Here is a 23,485-nt window from a genome sequence, read left to right as displayed (position 1 = left end):
CAGGGCGTTGGATGAGATGATCTCCAGAGGTCCCTTCCAACCCCCCCAGCCTGTGAAGCTGTGAACTGTGGTGAATTTAGCACATCAAAACTACATCGTTTTGCCAAAAGCTCAAGAATACGAGCCCAAGAGTGATCCATCTCAGGCAGGATGTAGGACACCCAAGCACGTCCCTGCTCCGCTTCCTCTGCGACAAAGAACTGATGAGGAGGACTGAACTGAACCAAGTCGTTAAGTCCCACCAAACCCACCGCCGAATGGCACTAAACAGGGTTTGTTTCTGACACATTCCAAGTTGCAGCCATTAATACAGTGAGAAGCACACTTTGTAAGGAACCAGCATTCCATCTGGCTCAGAGAGAAAATACCCATTTGTTATTTCCTTGCTTATCAATTTCGTTTGAAAGGAAACGTTAAATTATTTTTTTTTTCACTTACATCAGGAACATGAAAGATATAGCTTCAGTGTATTCAAATTATTTTGTTTCAATAAGTAACTGCATACTTTATTTCTGTAGACAGATTTTACATTTACAGGTATCTAGAGAGAGATTTTACACACAGGTATCTAGAGAGAGATTTTACACACACCTAGATATATATATAAGGCACACACAGACACACATATATCTCGTCTTAAAAAACAGAAAATATGTCTTTAAATCCTCTATGAATATTGAGCCTGCAGCTACAATGAAACTCTTCTGTTAGGAGGGGTGAAAACAGTCTCCAGATGAAAGTAGATTTTGAAAAATTTTTAGAGCCCAGGGGTTCATTTTTAATGAGCCGTTACTTTAAGTACTGCATAAAAAATACAAGAAATTGATAGTCCATTTAGCCTGCACTATACCTAATGCAAAAGTCATTAAGATGCATTATTCTTAATGTTTATGATATGATCAGTAAGTGTACAAGTCTCTTTTTTTAAAAAAAAAAAAGTCAAGAACGTCCATATATCTCACGTGATAGTTTTTAAACACCTGCACTTAATACAGGAATATTGCACTGTGAACACTGCAGCTTACATTAACACTTTGATACAAGCAAAAATAGACCAACAGAAACTGAAAAACACAGAAAATATCAGCATTTGTTATACTATACCTACATAGGATAGCATGGCTTTCATTTCTTCATCGCTTCTAACAGTAATCCGATCGCCATCCTCATCTTCATCTAACAAAGAAACGTATTACATTCATGAACGATGGAAGAATATTTACAATTTTAATATGTAAGGTTTTTACCAGGACTTTGAGAAGCAAATAAAAATATGAAGAATGTATAAGCCAACTACACGGGTAACCAGGTACTCCGAAATAATAACGTATAATGACTCCAAACATTAATTAACAAAGACCACAATTCTGTCTAAAAACGAGGCACGAACAAAGCGCTCAAAACTTTGCTCTCAACAGTTCTTCTACTGCCCGAACCTCCGCGGCAGCCGAGCACCTTACAGACGCTGCAATACCCCTCGCTGAAACCCAGCAACGGCGAACAGAAAGTAAAGTTTGAGCCTCCCAGATGGAGTTACGTTTTGGCAGTTTCTTTCATCAGAAGTTAATGACTACAATTAAAAAAAAAGAAAAAGAAAAAAAAAAGATATTTAAATGGTTTCCCTCCCATTAAAGCCTCCTGGTGCTACTGCCAGCCCTACCTCAACTCACCTGCCCTGCGCCACGTTCCTCCCACCCCTCCGCCCCATCCCCGTTACAAACGCACGAGCATCTCCGCTTCTTCACGACACGGCGATGCCAACTCAAAAACCCGTAACCGAGAAGCGGCCACAAATCCACAATGTTTAGAGAGAGGGACTGAGATGAAGGCAGAAGTTTGCGAACAAGCGAAACCAGTCTGTGGTTTCGTTCACACCACAACCGTGGGTGCAGAGGAGGCACGAGCAGCATCGCGGTTTTGCGGCGACAGCTCGGGCACAGCCACAAACGCAGACAGGGCGCTTCTGGCGAAAGGAAAGAGGCTGCGGCAGAACCAGAGGATGGGAGCAAGATTCGGAAAGGCTCCAGCAGAGCAAGACGTGAAGATCTGAAGGAGGAATAGACTTTCCAAGGACATATGGTGGGATTCAGCAGGTGCGGATTTACTGGGGGGGCTCAATCCCCCCCATTAGCACCAGCTGGTGCAACAACACACTCCAATGTCAGAAGCCGCCGCTGCCGAGACGCCCCGTGCGGTTCCTTCACTCGAGGGGAGCGGTGTCCACCCTGTCCTCGTGAAAAGCTCGTACGCTTTCACCCACGGAGAGCTGCGCCCGTGGCCAGATCACCAGAACAAACTCCTTCCCTCCAAATCAGTTGCAAAATTTTAATTTCTTTTTATTGCTCTAGCTTTGGAGGAGAAGGGAGGGGTTAATGATCTGTCTCCAACTTTCGCCTCCTGCAATTTAAATATCTTCCTTAGATACTTACAAAAACCCAAACCACCAAACCCAAAGCACATTGGTGTTTAGCCCAGTCTTACATTTGTTTTTTTCCCTTTGGACAGGGAGCGCTCTGAAAATAAAACGACAACAAAACATCCAACCGATACCAAAGAACGGCTGACAAATCCACATGCCTTTTTGGCCAAAAAATACCTATCATGGGGAATCTCAAGCACGCAGGCCCGCGTGAGTCGGGCTATTTAAAAGGCCTGAGACACCCACCTCCTCCTGAAAGCTGAGGTGTGTCAGGACACATCCACGCACAGCAACAGACAGACCAGAGCGGTTCTGCCCGTGCTCCAAGGTGCAAGCGAGCTGGTCAGAAACCCGTAGGGTTACAAAAGGAAAGCGTTCTGCCCGAGCTAATCTGCACCGGGGAACCAAGGAGCAACGTATGCACCGTATTTTAAACACTTACTCTGTACCAAATGGTGAGGAGGTGGAGATGAGCATTTACAGGGCTCCGGGACCGGAGCAGGTTTGGTCCTGACCCGCTCAGGATGCAAGCGGAGGCTGAGGCTGTCTGTCGCCATCTCGATAGACATGCTCTCTGCAATCACAGCCCCTCATATTACATCAGCATAAAAAAGTGCCATTATGCCCCCGGATGAAAACTCACTCTTTCTCCTAGTTATGCACAACAATCTGAGAAGAGAATTGCGTCGAGAAATTAAAATTACCTGAGAAAAGGGGTTTGTTCCTTTTGCCTCTGAAAACCTAGCAGGTAATTCTGAGGCTAGAATGACAAAAACCCAAAACAATGCAGAAGAGAGAACAAAACATCAAGAGAGAAATAATAAGGAAAAAAAAGTAACGTAAAGTCCTTAGAATTACACTTCAAAATTGTACTGGAAGGGAGCTATGGGACACTGGAAACGTGGAAGCTGGAAGAGGATCTAGGTAGCAGAGCTGTGTCCTACAAGAGCTGCGTCCCGTGGAAATTCAACCGGTAAACTGCCGGATTGCTAAAACTACCGGTTAGGGTTACCAGCCCGCAACGCGTCATGAATGATGAAAAGATGAAGAAGAGTTAGCGAGTTGAAACCAAACGCTTCCTTGCCTGGAAACATTTACAACTCCTTCTCCTTTCTGCCTAAAAACTGCTACCTGGCCAAAACCCAAGTCCCAGTTGCGGTGGGTAATAAGAAAGGCTGAAGAAGCAGCTGTTGGAACAGTGGACACAACGAATGCCAGGCATCAACAAGAAGGGATCGGAGTAAAATGCAGAAGAGGGGAAATATATGGCAGAGAGATGTGAATATATGGAGATAAAAGTCGTTAAACAGGCCTGGCTTAAGGGAACAACCTGAGCTGGGAACCACCAAAAAAAAAAAAGAAAAAAGAAGAAAAAAGTGGAAAACTCTTAGAGCCCGTTTGCAAAGCGTTTATAAAAATCACACATTATTCATTTCAAGTGATGAGAAATTAACTCCGAAGTTCTCAGAACTGCAAAATTCCTGATCGTGGTACAAAGAGAATAAATTAGAAATATGTTGATGAAAAGGCAGAAAGCGTTACATGGCATTGAAAAAGCCAAACCTAAAATAGCCAGGCAATGCTTGTAGAGACCAAAACCAGAAAAAAAAAAGTCTCATATCTGCACAGAGATCCTTTGCCATCCTACCACGACATCTAAGTGGGCACAGCCCAAAAACTACCTAGATACGACACATGGGTTCAGAAAGATTTCCAGGCTTCTCTACTTGCCTAGAGCGCAGCAATATGATTTTCCAGCACATTAAGGAAGCAAAAGTAGAACCAAAAAAAATCCTATGTACTGGCTGGATTTTGCTAATGTCACTTAAAATGGAGGAAGAAATCCTTGCAAGATACCAAATAGAGTGCAGCAGATGGTAAACAAATATTATGAAGCAATCTTCGCAAAATCTGCAGCGTGTCACAAATATACAAAATGGCAGAGTTTGGATAAAAGGATCATAACAGGCCATATGTTGTTAGTGATTTTATTTGTAGCAATGTGTAATACAATGGTGAAACCCACATAAAGGTCCAACGGTAGGAGAAGTGCAGCCCCAGGAAGGAGCCGCGATGGATGGTACACTGTAGGTAACGATAACTGAGCAAACAGAAGCGGAACCTGCGCTGGATGGCAATTATCTACATCCGAAGAAGCAATGAAGCAGGTGAGAACGACGCTTAAGCTGGTAAAATCTAGGCAGTTGACATGGAAAAAGTAACCAGAAAAATCAAGCATCAATATACATAACATATTTTAGATGCCAGTTAAATGGCAGGGGAAATGGTTTTGTGCAGATGTAAATGACAGACTAGAGACATGAACCGAAAGCACAGAAGCAGATGTTAGAAGACACAACAAAATAAGTATTTCCAGGAAAGTTCTACACATGGTACCATTAATATGGGCTACTGCCCTGATTGCAGCGACTGCTACTGGTGCATGAAGTTCAAACAAAGCTAATGTGTGATGTGGGAGGTATGTAAAAAAAAAAAATTAACAAATCATAAAAAAAAAATAAATGCCAAGGTCTGGAGCCTGGTCTCTTTAGAAAGTCTTGTTTTAAAAAGCAGGGCAGGAGAAATGTCAAGGGTACAGAGAAATAACACTCATATCCTCCGTTCATAGGGTTCTGGCGTTTTAGGAAGGGAAAACACAAACACATGAAAAGAAAAATGGAAAGCACTAAATAGTACCTGAAGGACCATAAAACAATGTTTCCTTTGATTATCTGCATGAAGATTATCCATAAAGCTCTAAAAAAGGCGAGAAGTGCTAATAAGAACACAAGGCCTTATCTCGTCATATCTGCTCTCTCGCCTTCAGCATCACTACCTCGCTCATATAATGCTTCTAATCCCCTCCGGCTCCTTCTTGCTATTTCATCTCTATCAAAGGAAAACACAGAGTTACACAGAAAAAAATAAAATAAACATTAAAAGGGAATAGCAGGAGCCCTCTCCACCTGGAAGAAAACTCTAGCTTGCTATCTTATCCCCTACGACACCGATGTTTGACTCCCCTTTGCAGCTTATTGCTCTCCGGATAGGACAACCCCCCAGGAATCCCTCCAGAAATAAAAATAAACAGGCTTTAAAGAAGAGAGCTGAACTAGATATTAGCAGATACAGTTCCAAATCTGCGCTAACAATCACCGAGAGCTTTCCTAACTCAGCAAAAAATCATAATACAACCATCTTCACGAGGTGCAAGCGCCATTACGGACAACCCCAGCGTACAGCTTGCTCACACCCTACGCAGAAGTTATTTTTCCCAGCTTCTCACCCGGCCCCACACGACCCTTTAGCAGCTATTACCACTGCCCAAATCTAAGCAGGTAGCATCTTCCTGCAGCTCCCACACCTCCTCCAGGAGCTGCCCAGCAGAAGGCAAAAAGAAGAACCAAAACCCACAGCAGCCCTTCTAGCAAAACCCAGACGTTCGTTCCAGTGAAAGGAAGCATTAATTTCTAACGCTGCTATATTTTGTACAAAAATCTGTATGCTGTACCATATTTCTGTAAGAGAGCTGCTGCTCTTTCGGTTTCTTCCAATGGAGGATTAAAATTTTAAACTTAGACCTACAGGTACTTTATACTTTTCATTTAATTTGAGCAATATAATTGCAGGGGGGAGTAAGAGCATGGTAAGGTCATGCTGGTAATTAAAGCTATATTGTAGAAATATGCTCATTCAAGATGTGATTAAATAATAAAATATTGCTTCGTTCAGAATCATCATTAAACTTGCATTAATGCATAAATATTTAACTGTAACATATAACGAACGTAAACATTATTTATTTAAAAAATGACAGCCCTATAATGTGACAAAGGAGACAGTTTATACAAGTCATACTTACACTCAAACGCTGTTGTCGTTGCATCTGGCAAAACTTGACCGATGACATCCTAAAATGTAAAGAAGAATTAGCTGTATATCAAATGGGAAATGCCCGAGATGATTTAGAGTAAATCATCTTAATTACTCCCCAGTTGCAGGCAGGAGACAAAGTCCTGCTCCTCACCACTGCCCCAAAATTACAAACTTTTTAGAGCACAACAGAAATCAGTATAAATCACAGCGCTCTCCCCCTTCCTCTCCACGTTACCTTGAGGAAAAAACTGATTTCTTTTTAAATAACTCAAATCATAATTGCAAACAAGTCAGCGCTGTCTGTTCTTGCTGTTTAAAGAATCGATTTTGTCTGTAGGTTATAGAAAAGCGTACATTTAACTCATTGAGGTAAGTCATAAAAACAGAAGTTTATGAATGGGGTTTTTTTTAGACGAGAAAGCACGTTTTCTCTCTCGGTCCTCCTGCTTGCATCACCCTGACTCCTCCTCATCACCTCCGAACAAACGCCCTGGTCCTCCCTCCCACCGCGAGGTAACCTCATCCCACGGCTCCCATCCTGCCCGCAGCTCAGGAACAAACAGCTCCGGATGAATTTTAGGGCTGCCATCGTGAATTAAAAGAGGAGCTGTGAGACTGAACAAATTTTTGTTGCTTTCGCTTCAAAACTACCCGGGAAAGCGGCAGGACCCCGGCAGCTGTGCCGAGCTGCCTGCTGCTGCCTCGCAAAGCGACGCTGCGTCTCAAGATGCTCTCCACGCCACGCAAGCCGGAAAGTTTGGAAGGCACTTTGTCATTCTTAATTGGAATTTAAACTTCTTCAAAACTTGGGAGATAGTTTCAAATACATTGACTGCTCTGAAGGAAATAAGGTTCAAACACCTGAAGAAGTGGAAGGACTAAGCCAGGAGGAACCTCCAGCCTCGGCGGCGTGACGATGCCGTGCAATCCCTGTCTCAAGGGAGGCACGAGCTGCACACACACAAACCCACCACAAAACACCCCGAACATTTCCCAGTGTCACACGCCTCTGATCCGAACCAGCATTTTTATGCCAATACAAACCTTTCCTACACAACTAAACCGAGAGGAGGAAAGCTTTTTTTTTTTTTTCTTTTTCCAAAGCCTTTACATACAGCATTTTCTGAAAATTCAGCAAAAAGCATCCGCTCAGGCTAAAGTCGTTCCGGGCTCCCAGTGTATGTTGTCAGCCTTCGCGAGGCTGCAATATGTCACGTCAGGGCACGGCATCAACGCACAGCATGGTTTTTTCCTTCCTGCTGCCTGATTTCTCGTGTCAGACAATCTCTCCACTGACAGTGTCACAAAGTGATTAGAAATTAATGAACAACAGTATTTATTAAAGCACGTACTCCGCGAGCATCTTGGGGTGCTAAGCACCCCCCGCCCCGTATCAAAGCTTTAGTGATCACTGCCCTGTCACTTTTGTTTTCTCTATTTTTTCATTTAGTCTAAAAAACAGGCAATTAAACATTCTGTGCGATGTCAAAAAGACACAATTAATACAACGAGAAGGCAGCAAAAGCAACCCAAAGATTTCCACAGAGCTAACTGAAGGACATAATATTTCTAAAACTTTCTCATGTTGTCTTTTCATTTTAGATCCTAAAATAACTCAATAGTACCTAATTTAAACTATTAATTGTATACAAAAAGACAAAAGATGTGCAATACAGCTTACCCAATGATGTAGATTGTAAACTTGTGGAGCCAAAAAAGGGAAAAAAAACCCCCAACCAAACAATGAACTAAACAAAAACACCCCAAATATTGACATGTTAACAAAAATTCTTCCATTTAAATACTTCTACAGGGTTTGACAGCTCTGTCAAAAGCCAGCCAAGCTGTACCCTCTGCTCCTAACAAGAAATTAAAGTCTTGCCTCAGCAGAAGACTGTGCTGTTAACTAATTATTTCTAAATCCATTTAGTTAAACATTGAAAATTCCTCAGCAAACACACTTTAATTGTGTTAGATTTAAGCCACTTGCAAAACGTTCTTATGCAGGCACACAGATGCTTCCGCTAAACGGATTTAAAAATTGTTAGCAGCAAAGGACCCCAGTTCCGGAGTATTTACAAACTGTATTTAAGAGCTGTGTGAGCACGCCACTCAGAGACAGCTCCGACGGCCCCAAATGTCTGCTAGGAAAGCTCTAAGACTCCCAAAGTTGCGATAGCATTGAAACAGAGATGGTAAATTCTTGTCTATTTTTTGTTTTTCCTATTCAGAATAATTTTTTCTATATATTTGGATTCTTTGAAATGAGTTAACAACCACGTACATGAATTTAAGAACTGTTTTCCGTGTGAGACAAGAGTTATGGTATAAATAGTTAAAAAGAAAACCCTGCCAATGGCCACAAAAAAACCCCCCTTTGTTCTAGTCAACTTTCAGTATTTCTATTTAATAGATGCACCTGAGAAAAACCAGCCTTGCAGGGGGTGGGAAGGAGGGAAATCACACCATTACTCTCTTGTTACCACCGTGTTTTCATCAGCTACATAAGATTTCCACGCAGACCTCTCAGTGACCCAAGCTTAAAGGATTACTCTAAATTTCAACAGATTACGCGTGATGGTTTTCTACTATCACAACAGAGATCACAAGCAGTAATATACTACGACTTGTAGACATTGTTCAAGGGGGCTCACATACATGATGGCTTCTACTTTGTCTTATGAAACTGAAAAGCCTCTATCAATGAAGAGAAAAATCAGGAACAGCAGCTGAAACAAGAACGCCATCAGATTTGCTCTCTAGAAGTGCTGCGGAGCACTTATCTCTCGGGTGAGAAAGCAGAAAATGTGAAAGCACTGCTTTAAACAACAGCGTCGATATTGAAACCACAGCCCTCGCTCCCATTTCAGGTAAAACGTGGTTTATCTCAGTATGACATCATGAAGTTATCCTGAATTAACACCAAGTGCTTAAATACTCCAGTGACAGCTAGGGCAAACGAATCTAGACAACCTGATGAAAAAAAAAATAAGCTTATTGTAATTCATTTAGTAGCGCCTTTAAAATAAATCTGTTTAGCGGTAACTTACAGGTCTGCAAAGCTGATGTAGACAGAACGTATTTAAACTGACATTATGAAGAACAGCTCTTAGCACCCAGTTTAGGAAAGTAATCAAGAAAAAGCCGAACCTAAAGCATACAAGCGGTGCTGCTTCCATGGGTCAAGCACCATCCCGTTGAGCCAAGGCCAACCACCAGCACCAACCTGCAGGTACCAGGTCTTCCAGTTTGAATACATAGTTTGGCACCTGCAAAGGCTCCTCCAAGAGACAGAATTAGAGCACCTGAAATTTAAGAAATTTGCCATTTTGTGTGTAAGGCGTTGCACTATCAGACTCCAACGGGTTACTCTACAGCTACAGACAGGGCATTTGGTGACTCTACACCGCAGCTGCTTCTCTGAAAAAGGAAGACGTATGTCAGCCTGAAATCCTGCAAGGCTATGCTCATTTGTATTCACAATGCTGTTCACACTTCCAGGGTGCTAAATTAATAAAAATAATGTTTAAAGAAATCTTGCTGTTCTCAAAGATAATTTTATGGGGCTTTCTTAATGCAAAGTAGAACACGGGACCTACCTTAAGGGGAAGAGCAGCCTTACTACACGGCTAATTCAAGGTTGCCCCAAGCCCTCAGTTCCCACCGATGCTACAGATCTGGAGGTAGGCACCTGGTCTCTGGAAGCGGCTAGCACACGTGCTTCTGCAGTTCAAGGCGAGATGGTGCTTCCCATCAAACCACTCGGGCTGCAGGCACACGGAGCGGGCTGAGCCTGCTGTGCTCCGGACAACACCCAGAGACAGAGATCAGCACGGAATGCGGCAAACTACGGGGATTATTCAGAGCTGGGTTGTGCCCCAAACAGCAGGAGCTGAGAGAAAAAAGGGGTGCTTTGTGTTCCTGCAATTTAGAGAGACATGGACAATAAGGGAAACGGCGGGATCTGGCTGGATTATTACTATTCAGTAATTTACCTTTGTAGGGAATGTCTCCGCACTATCTTTAATTGATACTCTAACACATAAGCCCTCTGTAATTGCCTACTAGGTGAGTGTAAATTACCGTGAAGGCAGAAGGACAGCAGAAGTCGGGGTCGGCCCCGGTCCTGCCTCCCTCACCACCCTTGGGGCTCCCCCCAGCCACAGGGGCACCAGCTCTACCACACTTTACCGCACGGAGCCTTCCTTCACGTACCTTCTGCAGTCACCAGATAAATTAGCACACGTGCATACTGTGACGGCACCTCCTGAAACGCAGTCAGGCAAATGAGGACCTTGAGACAGATCAGACCTTATTAAACTTCCTCCTTAACATTGCACAGTCCACAAGAAAGGGGTTTTGATGTGAAAACGACAGCTATCGAATGGCACTACTGCACGGCTGCACCCCCAGCTGAACACCATCGTAACACCCGTCATCGCCACACCTGAGATTTCCACCGACGGCAAGAAACGTGTCATCACCTGCTGACTCCCCATACGTGACCCAACGCTTCGGTTGGGATGGTGGTACCGCTGTCACCACCACCCTCAATGCAACAGCCTGACAGTGGGCAACTGAAAATTATCATCACCAACACAGACATGACCCAACGCAGAAATCCGTCCACTTTCACTTGACAAAGAGCTGGGACTTTTCAACCCAGGAACCATTCATATTCTTCCACCAGTGGGTGGAAATAATTCAGCGTACAGATGGCTGGAGACAGACCCATGTCTGCGGAGGAGCCGGGTTAAGAGAACCACAGGCGATCTGCAGCAGCTGCTTCTTCCCAGAACACCATTAACGCGGTGATCTCAACCTGCGCCGTGGAGAAGAGCGAACAGCATGTGTGGCCACCCACCTGGTGCGGTTCTCCATAGTGCTCTGCTGTGCTACGTGGAACACCTGCAGAAGGGTACGCTCCTCGCTGCATCGGCTGCACCTGGCTGGGGTAGAAGTGCCTACGGCACAGGCAACGGACATCACCAAAAGTTTCGTGGCTGCCTCGATGTACAGAGCTTCCTACACAAACATCGCAGGAGTTTGGGAAGAACGTCAATGATCACCGAATGTAATTATAACCACAGAAACCCGGATTTTGTAAGAAAATTAGCAACATACACCCCTGCACGTTTTGTAATCACCTGCTGACTGGAGAAACTGCTACAAAACAGGAAGTTCAACCTGCTTGTAAGTGGAAAAACATATTTTTAAAAGTCCTGTAGATCTGCTACACAGCTGCAAACAACTAAGATAAGCATCGAAACCATGTGCAGAGGGGGAAGAATCAGAAGCCTCCTCTTTTCCCAGTGACTTCAACAGCGATGTAGAACCAGACGAGCGTTCCGTTAGCCAAGCCTGCCTGCAGCTCTTGGCCTCTGAGTGGGGATGACTTGCCTACGTAAACCGGAGACTTGCTGATCACAGGCACTGCCCGTGTGGCAGGAAGAACGCTCTGCGTGACCCATCACATCACAGTCCCCCTGCTTTGATTCATCACGCCTGTTCTATGACAGATCCCTACAGAACTGCCTCCCTAAACATATCAGCACTGAAAAACAGGCGCCTCACCAACCTGAGACGCACCAAGATGAAGGTATGTCTGATATGATGTCCTCCCTTTCCCATTCACTTCTTCCACACTTAAGAGTGGCCACAGCTCTCAGGAGGCATCAGTTCCACCTGACTGGAGGTTACTGCAGGTGTTGACAACCTCAGTGCTCCTCAAGGTCCCACATTGTCCGTTGATCACTTCCGATGTTGAGGGCTCTGTCAGGCTCTCTTCTCAGCGTGCTGGAGGCAATTACTCAAACTCCACGTTCGCAGCAGGGCATGGTTACGGGCATCTCACTGGACCCGAGTTCAGTACTTTGCCCCGATACAATTAATAAATCAATGCAGGTAAAGTCCATCGGAGCTACTTCAACAGCTCTACTGTTGTACTTCTGCTGATTTAAGATCGGGCTCCAAAAGCCACACTGCCTCTTGCATCACAACTGACACACAGGTCCATTTTAACTTCAGGGCAAAAAGTCATACGCTGGCCCCCGCTGCGACCTGACGGAGCAGCTGTAGGAGCTACAACCGCAGGTGCAGAGTCTCACCCGTAAGATACAGTCGGAGCACTGAGTTACAGCTGTGCTGCCCGAAGCCCTCCCCAGCTTTAGAGCCAGGTCCCCACACCCCACCGCTACCCTGGACCAAGACTCCTGGAGGTCCAGCACCCCATAGGGCCACAGGCTCAGAGTGAACCACAGGCTCTGGTTCCTGTTGCATAGGCAGTTTACGCTTAAACAGCCCTTTTTTTCAACCTACTTGTTAAAGAGACTACACGGGTCAAGTTTAAGGCCCAGGTACCCCAGCTGCTTTTATGCTGAAGCAACAAGGATGACAAGTAAAAAGTAAAGTGGTTTTGCAAAGCCATGCCCTCAACCTGACAACATTGCCCTAGTTCTAAGTAATACAACCAAACCTAATTTTCCAATAATTCTAAAATGCCAAAGGATAGTCCAAGCGTCAGTGATTATCTCACTTTATTTGGGAAAAAAATGGAAAACATGAAGCAGAATGTGGCGTAAACCTGGCTCAGATTTACACTGCTTGCCTTTGAAGGGTAGAGCGGCTTGCAGCGTAACGACTGGAAACTCACAGCAATCTCCAAGGGGAAACTGTCCCTCCCAAAAATCTCACTGATCTGTCAAAAGTTCTGCTCCCTCTCCTCCATCTATACAAAGTCTTGGATAATGCTAAGTGTTAAGAAAAGTGAAACCTGGAAGATCTGTCATCCGCTCCAATTACCTCTGCAATCTTCTAGAGGCCCAACATTGAACATTTTCCAGCAAATCAACTTTTTAATCCCCGCCTGTCTTCTCAGTCAAACGGAACACATTAAAAGAGAACTGCAGAATCTCTCTCCAACATTCATAACAACAGAAGAAATTAGATATGCACGTGACCTGTGGCATGGGAAGATTTTTCTTTACAGAAATAGGGGCACACAGAGTCTCTAGCAGAGGTGTGTTATGTAGGAAAGATGAGGGCATCGTGAAGAAAATAAGTATGACCCACACACAAGGATGAGAGTTTTCTTTGGGCTAAGAACGCAATTAAGAAGAAACAGTAAGTGGGATAAATATCCACTACTATTTCCGAGTAAACAGAGGGTCCTTGTATGCACGATGTGCAGACGGGGAGAATATCAGGCAGGCGGGGTGAGGGCAGATCAGGGCACAGCGGATCAGCAAGCCCACAGCTCAGCAACGGGCAGTGCCATCAAACGCAAGTAGAGCTGCGGCCCACGTGCGGAGCGCATCCTTACCGTGCCCGAACCAGGGAAGCCCCCATCTCCAAATGACGACTTTTTACATCCCCCTGAAGCGATGCGAGGGGTGCAGGCCCAGGGGATGCGCGCAGGTCCAGGGGATGCGGGCAGGCCTGGCGTGACAGCACGTCCAAGCCCTTGGAGGAACCAACCCTTGAGGTGACCTGGGACCGTGGCTCTGCAGCCCGGGTCCTCCTGACCGCCTCACCGCGAACAAGCGCTTCTCTGCACACCACAGCACCCCCCCCCCAACTCCTGCACCGGCACCGCCCTCCCCCTAAAGCGCGGGGGAACCCCAGGCCCGTGATTTCTGTCACCCTCTACCACCTTCCCGTTAAAACACCGACGCGAGTGACCGTGCGGTGACGGGTCGGCGCTCACGGAGCCGCAGAGCCTCTGCCCGGCCGAAGCGCCGCGTCCCCCCCCTCCCCGGCCACCCCGTCTCCTGCCGGGCAGCGGGATGGGGGGCGAGGGGGTGGCAGCGTCCCGGAACTGGCCGCCTCCGCCGGGACTCACCAGCACGTCCCTGAAGAGCAGCTGAGGAGCCGAATGAACGGTCCAGTCGAAGGCCCTTCCGTCGGGGATCTTGATGCGGATGACCAGCGCCTGGCTCTCCATGGCGCGGGAGGGGCCGCAGAGCAGCCAGAGCATCCCCGCCCCGCCGGGCTCACATGCTGCGCCGGGCCGCTGTGCTGCGAGCTGGGCCGAGGCTGCGCCGCCCCGCCCCGCCGCAGGAAGGACTCGCTGCCCCGGAACCACAACGGAGCGGCCGGGGGGAGGAGGAAGGGGAGGGGGGAGCGGAGGCGGTGCCATGTTGCGGGGAGGAGGTGGCAGCCCGCCCCGGGGAGCGAGCAGGAGTCGCTCCGGAAAGCGCAGAGGCACGGATTGTAATGTTTCCGCGCCCCATTATACCTTCTACTTTTAACAGAAAAACCACTGCGCAGACAGCAAATCGAGCGGAGCCAGGCTTGGGCTCCTGCAGTAGTTACAAAGTGTGGAAAGTCCCCAGTGCCGCCGGTCTTCAATTCAGATTAATGAGTTGGGGGCTCCTCCGGTGACAGCTTTTCCTTGGGAACCCGTGGGGCTTTTGTCTGCAGGGTATTCCATGCACAAGAGCACTCGTGCAAACACATACTCTGTGTAATGCACAAGAGCACCCGTGCAAATAGATACCCCGTGTAATGCACAAGAGCACCCGTGCAAATAGATACCCCGTGTAATGCGCACGAGCACCTGTGCAAACACACATTCCGTGTAATGCACAAGAGCACCTGTGCAAATAGATACCCCGTGTAATGCACAAGAAGCACCCGTGCAAACACACATTCCATGTAATGCACAAGAGCACCCGTGCAAACACACATTCCGTGTAATGCACAAAAGCACCCGTGCAAACACACGTTCCGTGTAACGCACAAGAGCACCCGTGCAAACACACGTTCCGTGTAACGCACAAGAGCACCCGTGCAAACACACGTTCCATGTAACGCACAAGAGCACCTTGCTGCCCCGACTGCAGCGCCAGGAGTAACTTGGGGCACTCAGGACCCCTCTGCTCATTCCTGTAACATCCAAACATCTGGATTAACGTGCTTTAACCAGTTTTGCCAACGGCTGTCACACACTCCACTCTTTCTCCACATTACAGAACACACAGCTAAATATTCTACACTGACGTTTGGGTAAAATTCTTTCCATCAAAGAGTTGTTCCCTGTTCAGCGGTGCAGCTGAAAATACCCCATTTCAAACCACTGCCTGTTTTAAAGCATATGACAAAAGAAAATCCCCATTAAAAGCTTGGTCCAGTTTCCCCCGCAGCAGAAAGGCACGGTTCTGCGTGTGAGCGCAGCAGCTATGTCATCTCCCTGCCGCAATCACAAGTCATGATGCGCTGCGTGCAGCTTTTCAAAAGAAAAAAGCTTTTTGCCCAACAGAAGTCAGAGGGAAGGCTCTCTGCTCCGTACAGCTCTGCAACACTAAACTTTGCGGTTCTTTTTAGTGGGAGAAGAGCATTAATCTCAATTGTGGGCTATTGATCTGGACGTTTTATCACAATTTCTCACGTTATCATATATGACAAACTAGACTATTTGAGTTATATTATCGATTTAGAGGGGGGGAAAAATGGAAGGTACATTTAATTCCTGAAACGTCTTCAAGCTTCCTCATATTAGAATTCTGCATTGTTTCAGCTTTAGAAGAAAAAGGATCTTTCAATGGCCATTAGCAGAGAGAAATTCTCTCTCTGTTCAATAACTTTATAATTTAGTTCCTACACTAGAAATTAATAGACCCTCAACTCCTGAGTATCTAAGGGACTGGTGCTGCCCACACAGACGTCTTTCTGTTCAAATGAACCTTTTACCTGCAGTCCCTGTATACCTTTCACTCAGGTTCATTTCAATCAGATTAATTTTCTATTAAATGTTAAAGAATGGCATACAAAAATCATAGAATTTCTATAGAACTGCAATTTTTCTAAAATGTCTTTTTCATTTACAAGACTATGGGGAAAACCAACTCAATTTGCCAAATTTGCATAAATATTATGTAGCTTTTCCAGGGCTAATCATAACCTTAATCCCCCATTCTGATTTGTGTTGATGCAGCTGTAATCAAACTTCAAGGATTTTTTTATATCTTAAGAAATACTGCACATCAAGCATATGTTTCTTGATAGAGGTCTGAGTTTGCTACATATTTCTTTAAAACCCATGTTTCATAAGAAATTCTAACTATACCAGCATTTGAAACAAATAGTTAAAATTTATCTTATCATCCTGCAGAATTTCTGCTATGAGAACAGAACTTCACCAAAATCTATTTTTATATTTTTCTTCAACATTGGGGGAAAATTTGGGTAGCAAATTTTTTAATATGTATCATAAAATATTCTTGAAGTTCATTATTAGACTGCCCCAAGAATTTCCTCTTTAGAAGTTTCCAACACAGGAAGTTTGAGAATTCCAGAAAGCCACAGAAAAAAAAATAATAATTAAGCAGTCCGATTTTCTCCACTAAATCCAGATGACATGCTGTCAGCAAGAAATATGCCTGGATTTCCTACTTGTAATTACGTATCCAAAGTTATTGTCTATCCTCAATGAAATAACATTCAAAATCTACAAAGGAACAATGTATCAGTGCTTTAATTACAGGAGGATCATGAAGCCCGTGACTTCTATAAATTCTATTTTTATTTCTGTGGGGGAAATATCCTCCATCAGTGCCACTGACTTCCAGGCTGGTTTTACGCTACAAGCGCGAGAACAACTCTCATTGCAGTCTGCTGCTGCTCTCTGCTGCTTTCCGCTGCGGTTAGAGAGGACAGAGATCTGGAGATGGTCACGTAAAGAAAAGAAATGTTTGTTTTCAAGGAAAAGCAGAATGCTGATGCAGAAGAATACTAAAATTATTAGATTTGCCATGCTGCGGAATCTCACAGGATTATCGGTGAGTGGTATGGAAAAAATGCTGTCCCCCACCGATTGCCTGGAACATGGTTATCATGGTAATTTGCAAGGCCCTCAAAAAGTAAGGAAATAAGTTATTACTTGTTTCCCTCTCTATTCCCACTGCAAAGGAAGTTCTCTCACACAAGTCATTTTCTATTTTTTCACTCCCACAGACGTATAATGAAGTTTTGAGTCCCTGTACCAAAACTCCATAAAAAGAGGAGGGAGGAAAGAAAGAGCTGACTCCCCTGGCCCCATCCGTGAATATTCCTGAGTTCCAGGACCTGTATCTAGGAGGTTGGAGGGATGCCCAAGCTCAATCTCAGGAGCGAATCGGGCCAAGACAGGTGAAAAACAGTGCTTGGCACTTACATAGTCCTCTTTACACAGCGTTTCTCGACATACATGCTACCTGCTATTTTTGTAATAACCCTTACAATATGCCCATTGTAAATATTCAGTGGAAATGAAAGCGGGTAAATTATGCCAATTGCACTGGCCCATATCGGGAGTTGAAGTGCACTACAACCAGTATTAGGAGCCAAACTGAATTTCCTCTAGTCCTGTGCTCAGCCTGTTGAACAGAAGGAAATGAGGCTGAGGACAGAGTCAGAAAGTCCAGCGTTTCATTATAGCTCCCACTGAGCATCTCTGGGAAATTTTAACCTCACTACCACTAGAATCTACCCAGCTCCGACATAGGAATAGCATGCATTTACCACATAACAGACTAAATAGGTAACATTTGTTAACTACGTGTGCTAAACGTTACTCAACATTTTAACTACTAAAAATGTTCCGGAATACTGCATTACCAGTACTGTACTATATTACATGTAATTCAGATACAGTATGTAAAACAGACTCAGAGGAAGCAGAATCTAAATGCAAGTCCTTGGTTCACTAAATTCAATTTATCATCTCTGCTTCTTCCCTGTACCAGTTTCTGGGTAGGTATTATACAAAACAAAGGCTAAGCTCTTTATTTCCTAGAGAAAATGGCACCTGATCATTGCTTTAGTAGCATACATTTTCATGTCTTTTTTTTTTTTAAGAAATTAATACATAACTTCCTACGTTGATAAAATATCATGGTGAAATTCACCTTTTTTACCTCCCCACATCTTCAGATTGCCAGTGAGTGCAGCAAACCGAATTCCCTTAGGCTCATGAAAAAAAGTAGGTCAACAGTATCCAGGCTTTCTAAACATATTCTTCTCTAACATGCATCTCCCAGGAAAAAAATCACCCAAGTGTACCAGCTTGATCAATACAGGTACAGATGAAGGTCCCTTAAAACCTGCATTTAAACTTGCAGAAAACTGTCTTCCTTCCACGCCTCCCTACCACCCCTTGCAGACACTTTGCACGGGCTCAAACAGGCAGAAACACTTTGCACAGGCTCTCTGGAGTAAGACGCAAGTGACTGTTTGTGATCCAAGTACCAGGAAATAAATTGATCTTACTTTTAATTCAGTGGGAGCAGAATCTGGCCTCAAATAGATCTTTTAACAATCTTTCTCCTCGTAAACTCATCTTGAACTGGAAAAAAAAACCCCACAAACAAAAAACACCAAAAAACCAGCCAGCAGTAAACTTGGTTTAGGCTGAATTATTAAATGCTTAGTTCTTGCTTTAAATTATGAACATCTTTCAAAATAAAGCAGATTACAAGCATGTTTTATGTATATTTTAAGGACTAGATGAGATACACAATTACTGAAAAAATTACAACGTAAACTATACCAGCTGGATTGAGCAAAACTGGCTGCGTATCATTAATGATGTTACTGTACCCCATCAGACCAGCTTCAGGGGCTGCATAATTGTTTTTTCTGTCAACCTATAAATTCTTGAGTAACAACAAAATTATTGTGATTTTTCTCACTAAATAATTCATATATCACAAAGCATGTATACAACCAGGCCCATGAATCACTAAGCACATAACAATCATATCTAATGGCATTTCTTCTTGTAAGACTAAAAATAGGTTTGACTTTGTAATATTTTATAATCTTGTTCAAAAATTTCAAGTGTTCTTTAAAAGTGGTCTATTTGGAACTTTGCATTTTAAACTTGAAAATTTCCTTGATCGGACTTTTTGTCTGAAGGATTGCTTTTAATCATGTTTTACCGATTTAATTCTATTAGGATTATTAATATCACTGAAAGTAATAAATTGGTTTTATAATGCACTAGAACAGGGCTCATAAACTGTGCTTAAAGTGATGCAATTGCTATTAAGATCACTCTAAGCCATACGTATTCTACCTTACCAAGCAAAGAGCAACCGTAATGCATCCACACTGGCTAACTTACAACACCGAGTATTCCATCATTTCAAACCTCAGTGGCTTCCTCTGCATTTTGTTTTAAATGCTGAAGAGATATATATTTGGAGTTTCTATAAGACAACCTTGTCACTGAAAATTGTAATAGTCTGGATCATTTATAACTGGACCTCAGACAAAATCATGATCGCTTACAGTCTGTTGCAGAAAGCTCTCATGCTACACAGACATCATTACTTTATAAAAACATATCACAGTGCGTTTACTAGAACATTACGATGCATTAGCATAAATAATTAAGGTTAAACTCCACTCATCTATGAGTAATACATATTTTGTGATACATTAGCCCTCTATTGCAGCTGCATTTATTCACTTACTAATTCACAAAGGTCAGTAATTGACATTAAGTGTCCCAATCATTAATGCAAATTTTGATGTTCTACTGCATACACGCTTTATTTAAAAGACTTAAATGCAAACACAGTAATAACAGCTTATTTTCTAAAAAAATTAAAAAAATAGTCTTTTAAATAAACTTGGAATATATTGGTGACAAGCTTTATTCTACATTCCCCTTGCTGTAGTACCAAAGCTGCCACTTTTTCTTGGGTGCATTTAAACTGAACAATACAGCCCAAGAAAGTATAACATAACATCTACTTCCATAAATATGTGTATTTTGGGATAAAATCAAGACGACTCTCAGAATTATTAACTTACTTCTCTGTAGTGAACATGATTAAGGAGTTACAGCAAAAGCCAATTTAAATTAAATGACTGAAGTAAATAATATATGAAGCAAAATCTTTGTTTCAGGCAAAGTGGGTCTAAACCAGAGGCCTAAGGGCATTCAACTATTAAGAAATACCTAAGTTTCATTCAATGATAACGTGCATCAGGGAGATCTATAATTACAGTTTGCAAAGAGATTTAGGCATCAAGGATCTTTTCACTGCTATTAGATTCTCAAAGGAGACTATTTAGTCAACTCACATTTTTTCTACTTCATTTTTCTCGCCTGTAGAATCATTCCAATAAATTCTTTTTCATCAAAAATTTTAAATCTGTCCATGACAAAATGCAGTAACACTTCTGAGTGCTGGAATAATGAACTCTGGATTCCTGTTCTCCTTTTCCAGAAAGTATTAGTAACAGAAGGAGTATCAATAAATTTGAAAATACTTACAGTTGAAGAATATCGGGCAGAGGCAAGTGACTTCTTAAAACCTGTCATTTTTTTCCTCATTCTCAGTCCCACTCTAGACATCCTTCTCCATCTGAACACCACCCCACCCCTGCTACTCCACGTAGGCTGTTTTTGCTAAAGTCTCTCATTTGCTCAGTACATTTGTCAGAGAAAGTTTCCTCCTCTCCATTTTCCTGTAGCAACTCCAGAACTTCCACATCGTTGGTCCCCATCCCTTCTCCAACTTCTTTAATCTCAGCAGCTCAAAAACAAAGTTGGAAAAAAGAAAAAAAAGAGTAGCCTTTGTCTCTGTTAACGGGTAATTACTGCTTTGAGTAAGTAAATTAGCCAATACCAGTGTACTTTCCTGTAAGAGTTCAGAGAGGACCGACATTTTCTGTCAAATGGTTGCCTTGAATTAAGGCGGAGGTTATGGATGTAGTTATTGTTTTACAGATTTTCAGTATTCGTACTGTTCATTTGGCACAAGTGAGCCTGGCAAGCCTAAGCAAGCACACCAGGTAGTTCAGACTTGCAAACACACACAGGTACGTCACTTTGTCAGATAGCTCTGTGGTTAAATTTGGGATACTGCTGCTCCACTTCACAGGAGTCTTGAGAAACTGAGATCTGTTCATGCCTGCCAACTTTAGCACACAGAGTAAGCACAAATACGTAAAAACAAAGATCAAAGGAAAAAAACCTGAAAGATTCTACCTAGTGCTGCATCACACTCAGAATTACAGCAGGTCAACCACACAAAGCAAGTTGAGGATGAATCTAACTTCTGCTTAAGTCAACAAAAGGTCAGTTGGCCCCAGGTTTCTCTGAAGACCAGAGAAAAACACTGGATATTGCTCCAGGGAAAAGACAGGGATCAACAAGGGGACACAGCAACTTATTTTTGAGACAGTGTGAGGGTACTGATCATAAACAATTGGGAATATCAGTCCTTACTACTAGCTAAATCTAGTATTAATTTACAGTGGGAAAAAAAATGAGAACCTCAAGTTGAAACTGTGTCCACCTGAAGGTTAGCAAGTAACTATTACATGTAAATATGGTATTTAAGTACAATGAGCTGCCTGGAACATGTTTGCATTACCAGTCACAAAACTCCATTAAAACAAACATAAAAACACCCATGTGTTACCACGATTTGGAGTAGACAGTAACAGAAAATGGTATTTCTTGGGGTACTACCATTAGTGCTACACAGTCTCCAGTGAAACATTTGTCAAACATACAAAAAGGTATAAAAGTGAAATATAGTAATTAAGACCTGGGTTTTATCGATTGTGTGGCTTAAGTAATTTTTCACAACAAACATAAGATTTAATAAGTATAAGTAGTTAAAGATCCTGACTTGGCTGTAGTCATTAGCATGTAATTGAACTGGTAAAAAAGATCAGTTAAACCTATGTTGATTACCACCTTATCTTTGAAAGGCAATTAAGGACCTCAATCATTGCAACAAGATTTGATTGTGAAGCCTTTATTGGACATTGATCTTTCAGCAAAGCGCAGTTACATTTTCCATTAATTTACAGTAACACAGTTTAACTCGGATACCTGAGACCATTGACCTAGGTAAGATGTAATGCTAAGCGCTCGTTTAGGTTAAGATGCCCCCAGTAGTCATTACTGTTTAAAAAGACTGCTACAAGAAGTAGCTACCTGATCCTCTGGGTTTAGACTAAGGTTTCATTTATCTGAAGTAGTTGTTAAGTGAGGTGAAACAAAGCTCTCTGCCTTTTTATGTCATCTCTCTCTCATTTAAACATCATTCCTGAATACAGTAAAGAGATAACGAAGGCCAGGCTTACAAGATAAACTACTCTTTATTTCAAATGGAAACGGCGCAGATCAAATCCATAAGAAGTTAGAAGGGGCATTTTGTAGCTCAATCATCTATAAAAAAATATGTCAACATTACTGTATGTTGCACACACAACATACTCATAGTATAATACATACCAAAAGGAAGCTGTGAATTAAAACAATTGCAAATAAATTATTCTGGACCAGAAGAATTATCAAAGTTTGGTTCCCTACAAGTTCGTCTTTTGAAGCAAATGGGTTATGAGATAACCCGAAAGGACCTTACAGGCAAGCAGTTAGGTGCTACACACGCCAATAACGCATCTTTGAACAATCCAATGGCTAGCAGCTCATCTTTAAAGCCCACTTCAGGGGCACTCTTTAGTTCAAGCATTCAGACTTCTCTGCAACAGAAGACCCTGCTGTCCTCGTGCTGGATTGTCCCTTTAGGAGCAGAGTACTACGAGGCAAGAGTTTAAGGTGATGGGGATTAGAAAAGTAAGGCAGCACACACTGCATGCTCGTCCTTGCTTGCCATTCCCATGTTCCCCAGAGCCTTACAGACATGCTTTAGACAAGATGGTATGAGTCTTCTTGGCCCTCAGCATTTCCAGCTTGCGTTCAGGCCAAAACTTATGGTAAATGATAAAAAAAAGATACTAAGTAAGTATTTATAACAAAAAGAGAACAAAAGCCAGATGAAGTATTTTACCTTTGGCTGAAGACAAGCAAGTACGTTTATATTCCCACTTGAAAGTTATTTTTGTCATGATTTAGTAACTCAAGTGTTATCCCTTATAAATAGCATATTCTTCCTCTTCAGTACCAGAGCAGGTCACACACAAGCCTTAATGAAATGAATGAATGATACCATATTTGCACTCTGCCTTCAGACATCTTCTAGTTCATCCTTTAGCATGATCAACTTCATAAGAGCAAGAGGTCTATTGATTTTCATGTAATACAAGAAAATATTACATTTGCTTAATTGTTACACAGTGAGATCATTGAACAAGAAATCAAGTCTCTATTTAATGCTGCGAGCAGCACAGAATTGCAGTAATCAATAGGGTAGTTTGTCAAAGATGTTCTCTAAGGAGACTTGC

The 23,485-nt window shown here is 43.1% G+C and overlaps 1 protein-coding gene across 2 annotated transcripts in view; it reads right to left on the bottom strand.

Moving 5' to 3' along the window:
* MAP2K5 (mitogen-activated protein kinase kinase 5) overlaps positions 1-14,342 on the bottom strand; it is a 139,228-nt gene extending 124,886 nt beyond the window's left edge. For both annotated transcript variants that reach the window (XM_054836851.1, XM_054836852.1), the window contains exons 1-3: positions 14,136-14,342; positions 6,282-6,330; positions 1,109-1,176 (exon numbers count right to left, since the gene is read on the bottom strand). In XM_054836851.1, the coding sequence (XP_054692826.1) occupies positions 1,109-1,176; positions 6,282-6,330; positions 14,136-14,270 (252 nt within the window). In that variant the 5' untranslated portion in view covers positions 14,271-14,342. The remainder of the gene's footprint in view (positions 1-1,108; positions 1,177-6,281; positions 6,331-14,135) is intronic.
* Positions 14,343-23,485: the final 9,143 nt, after the last annotated feature.

The sequence above is a fragment of the Grus americana genome, chromosome 10, assembly GCF_028858705.1.
Source record: "Grus americana isolate bGruAme1 chromosome 10, bGruAme1.mat, whole genome shotgun sequence".
Taxonomy (NCBI): Eukaryota; Metazoa; Chordata; class Aves; order Gruiformes; family Gruidae; genus Grus; species Grus americana.
This window is presented reverse-complemented; position numbering and strand designations above follow the sequence as displayed.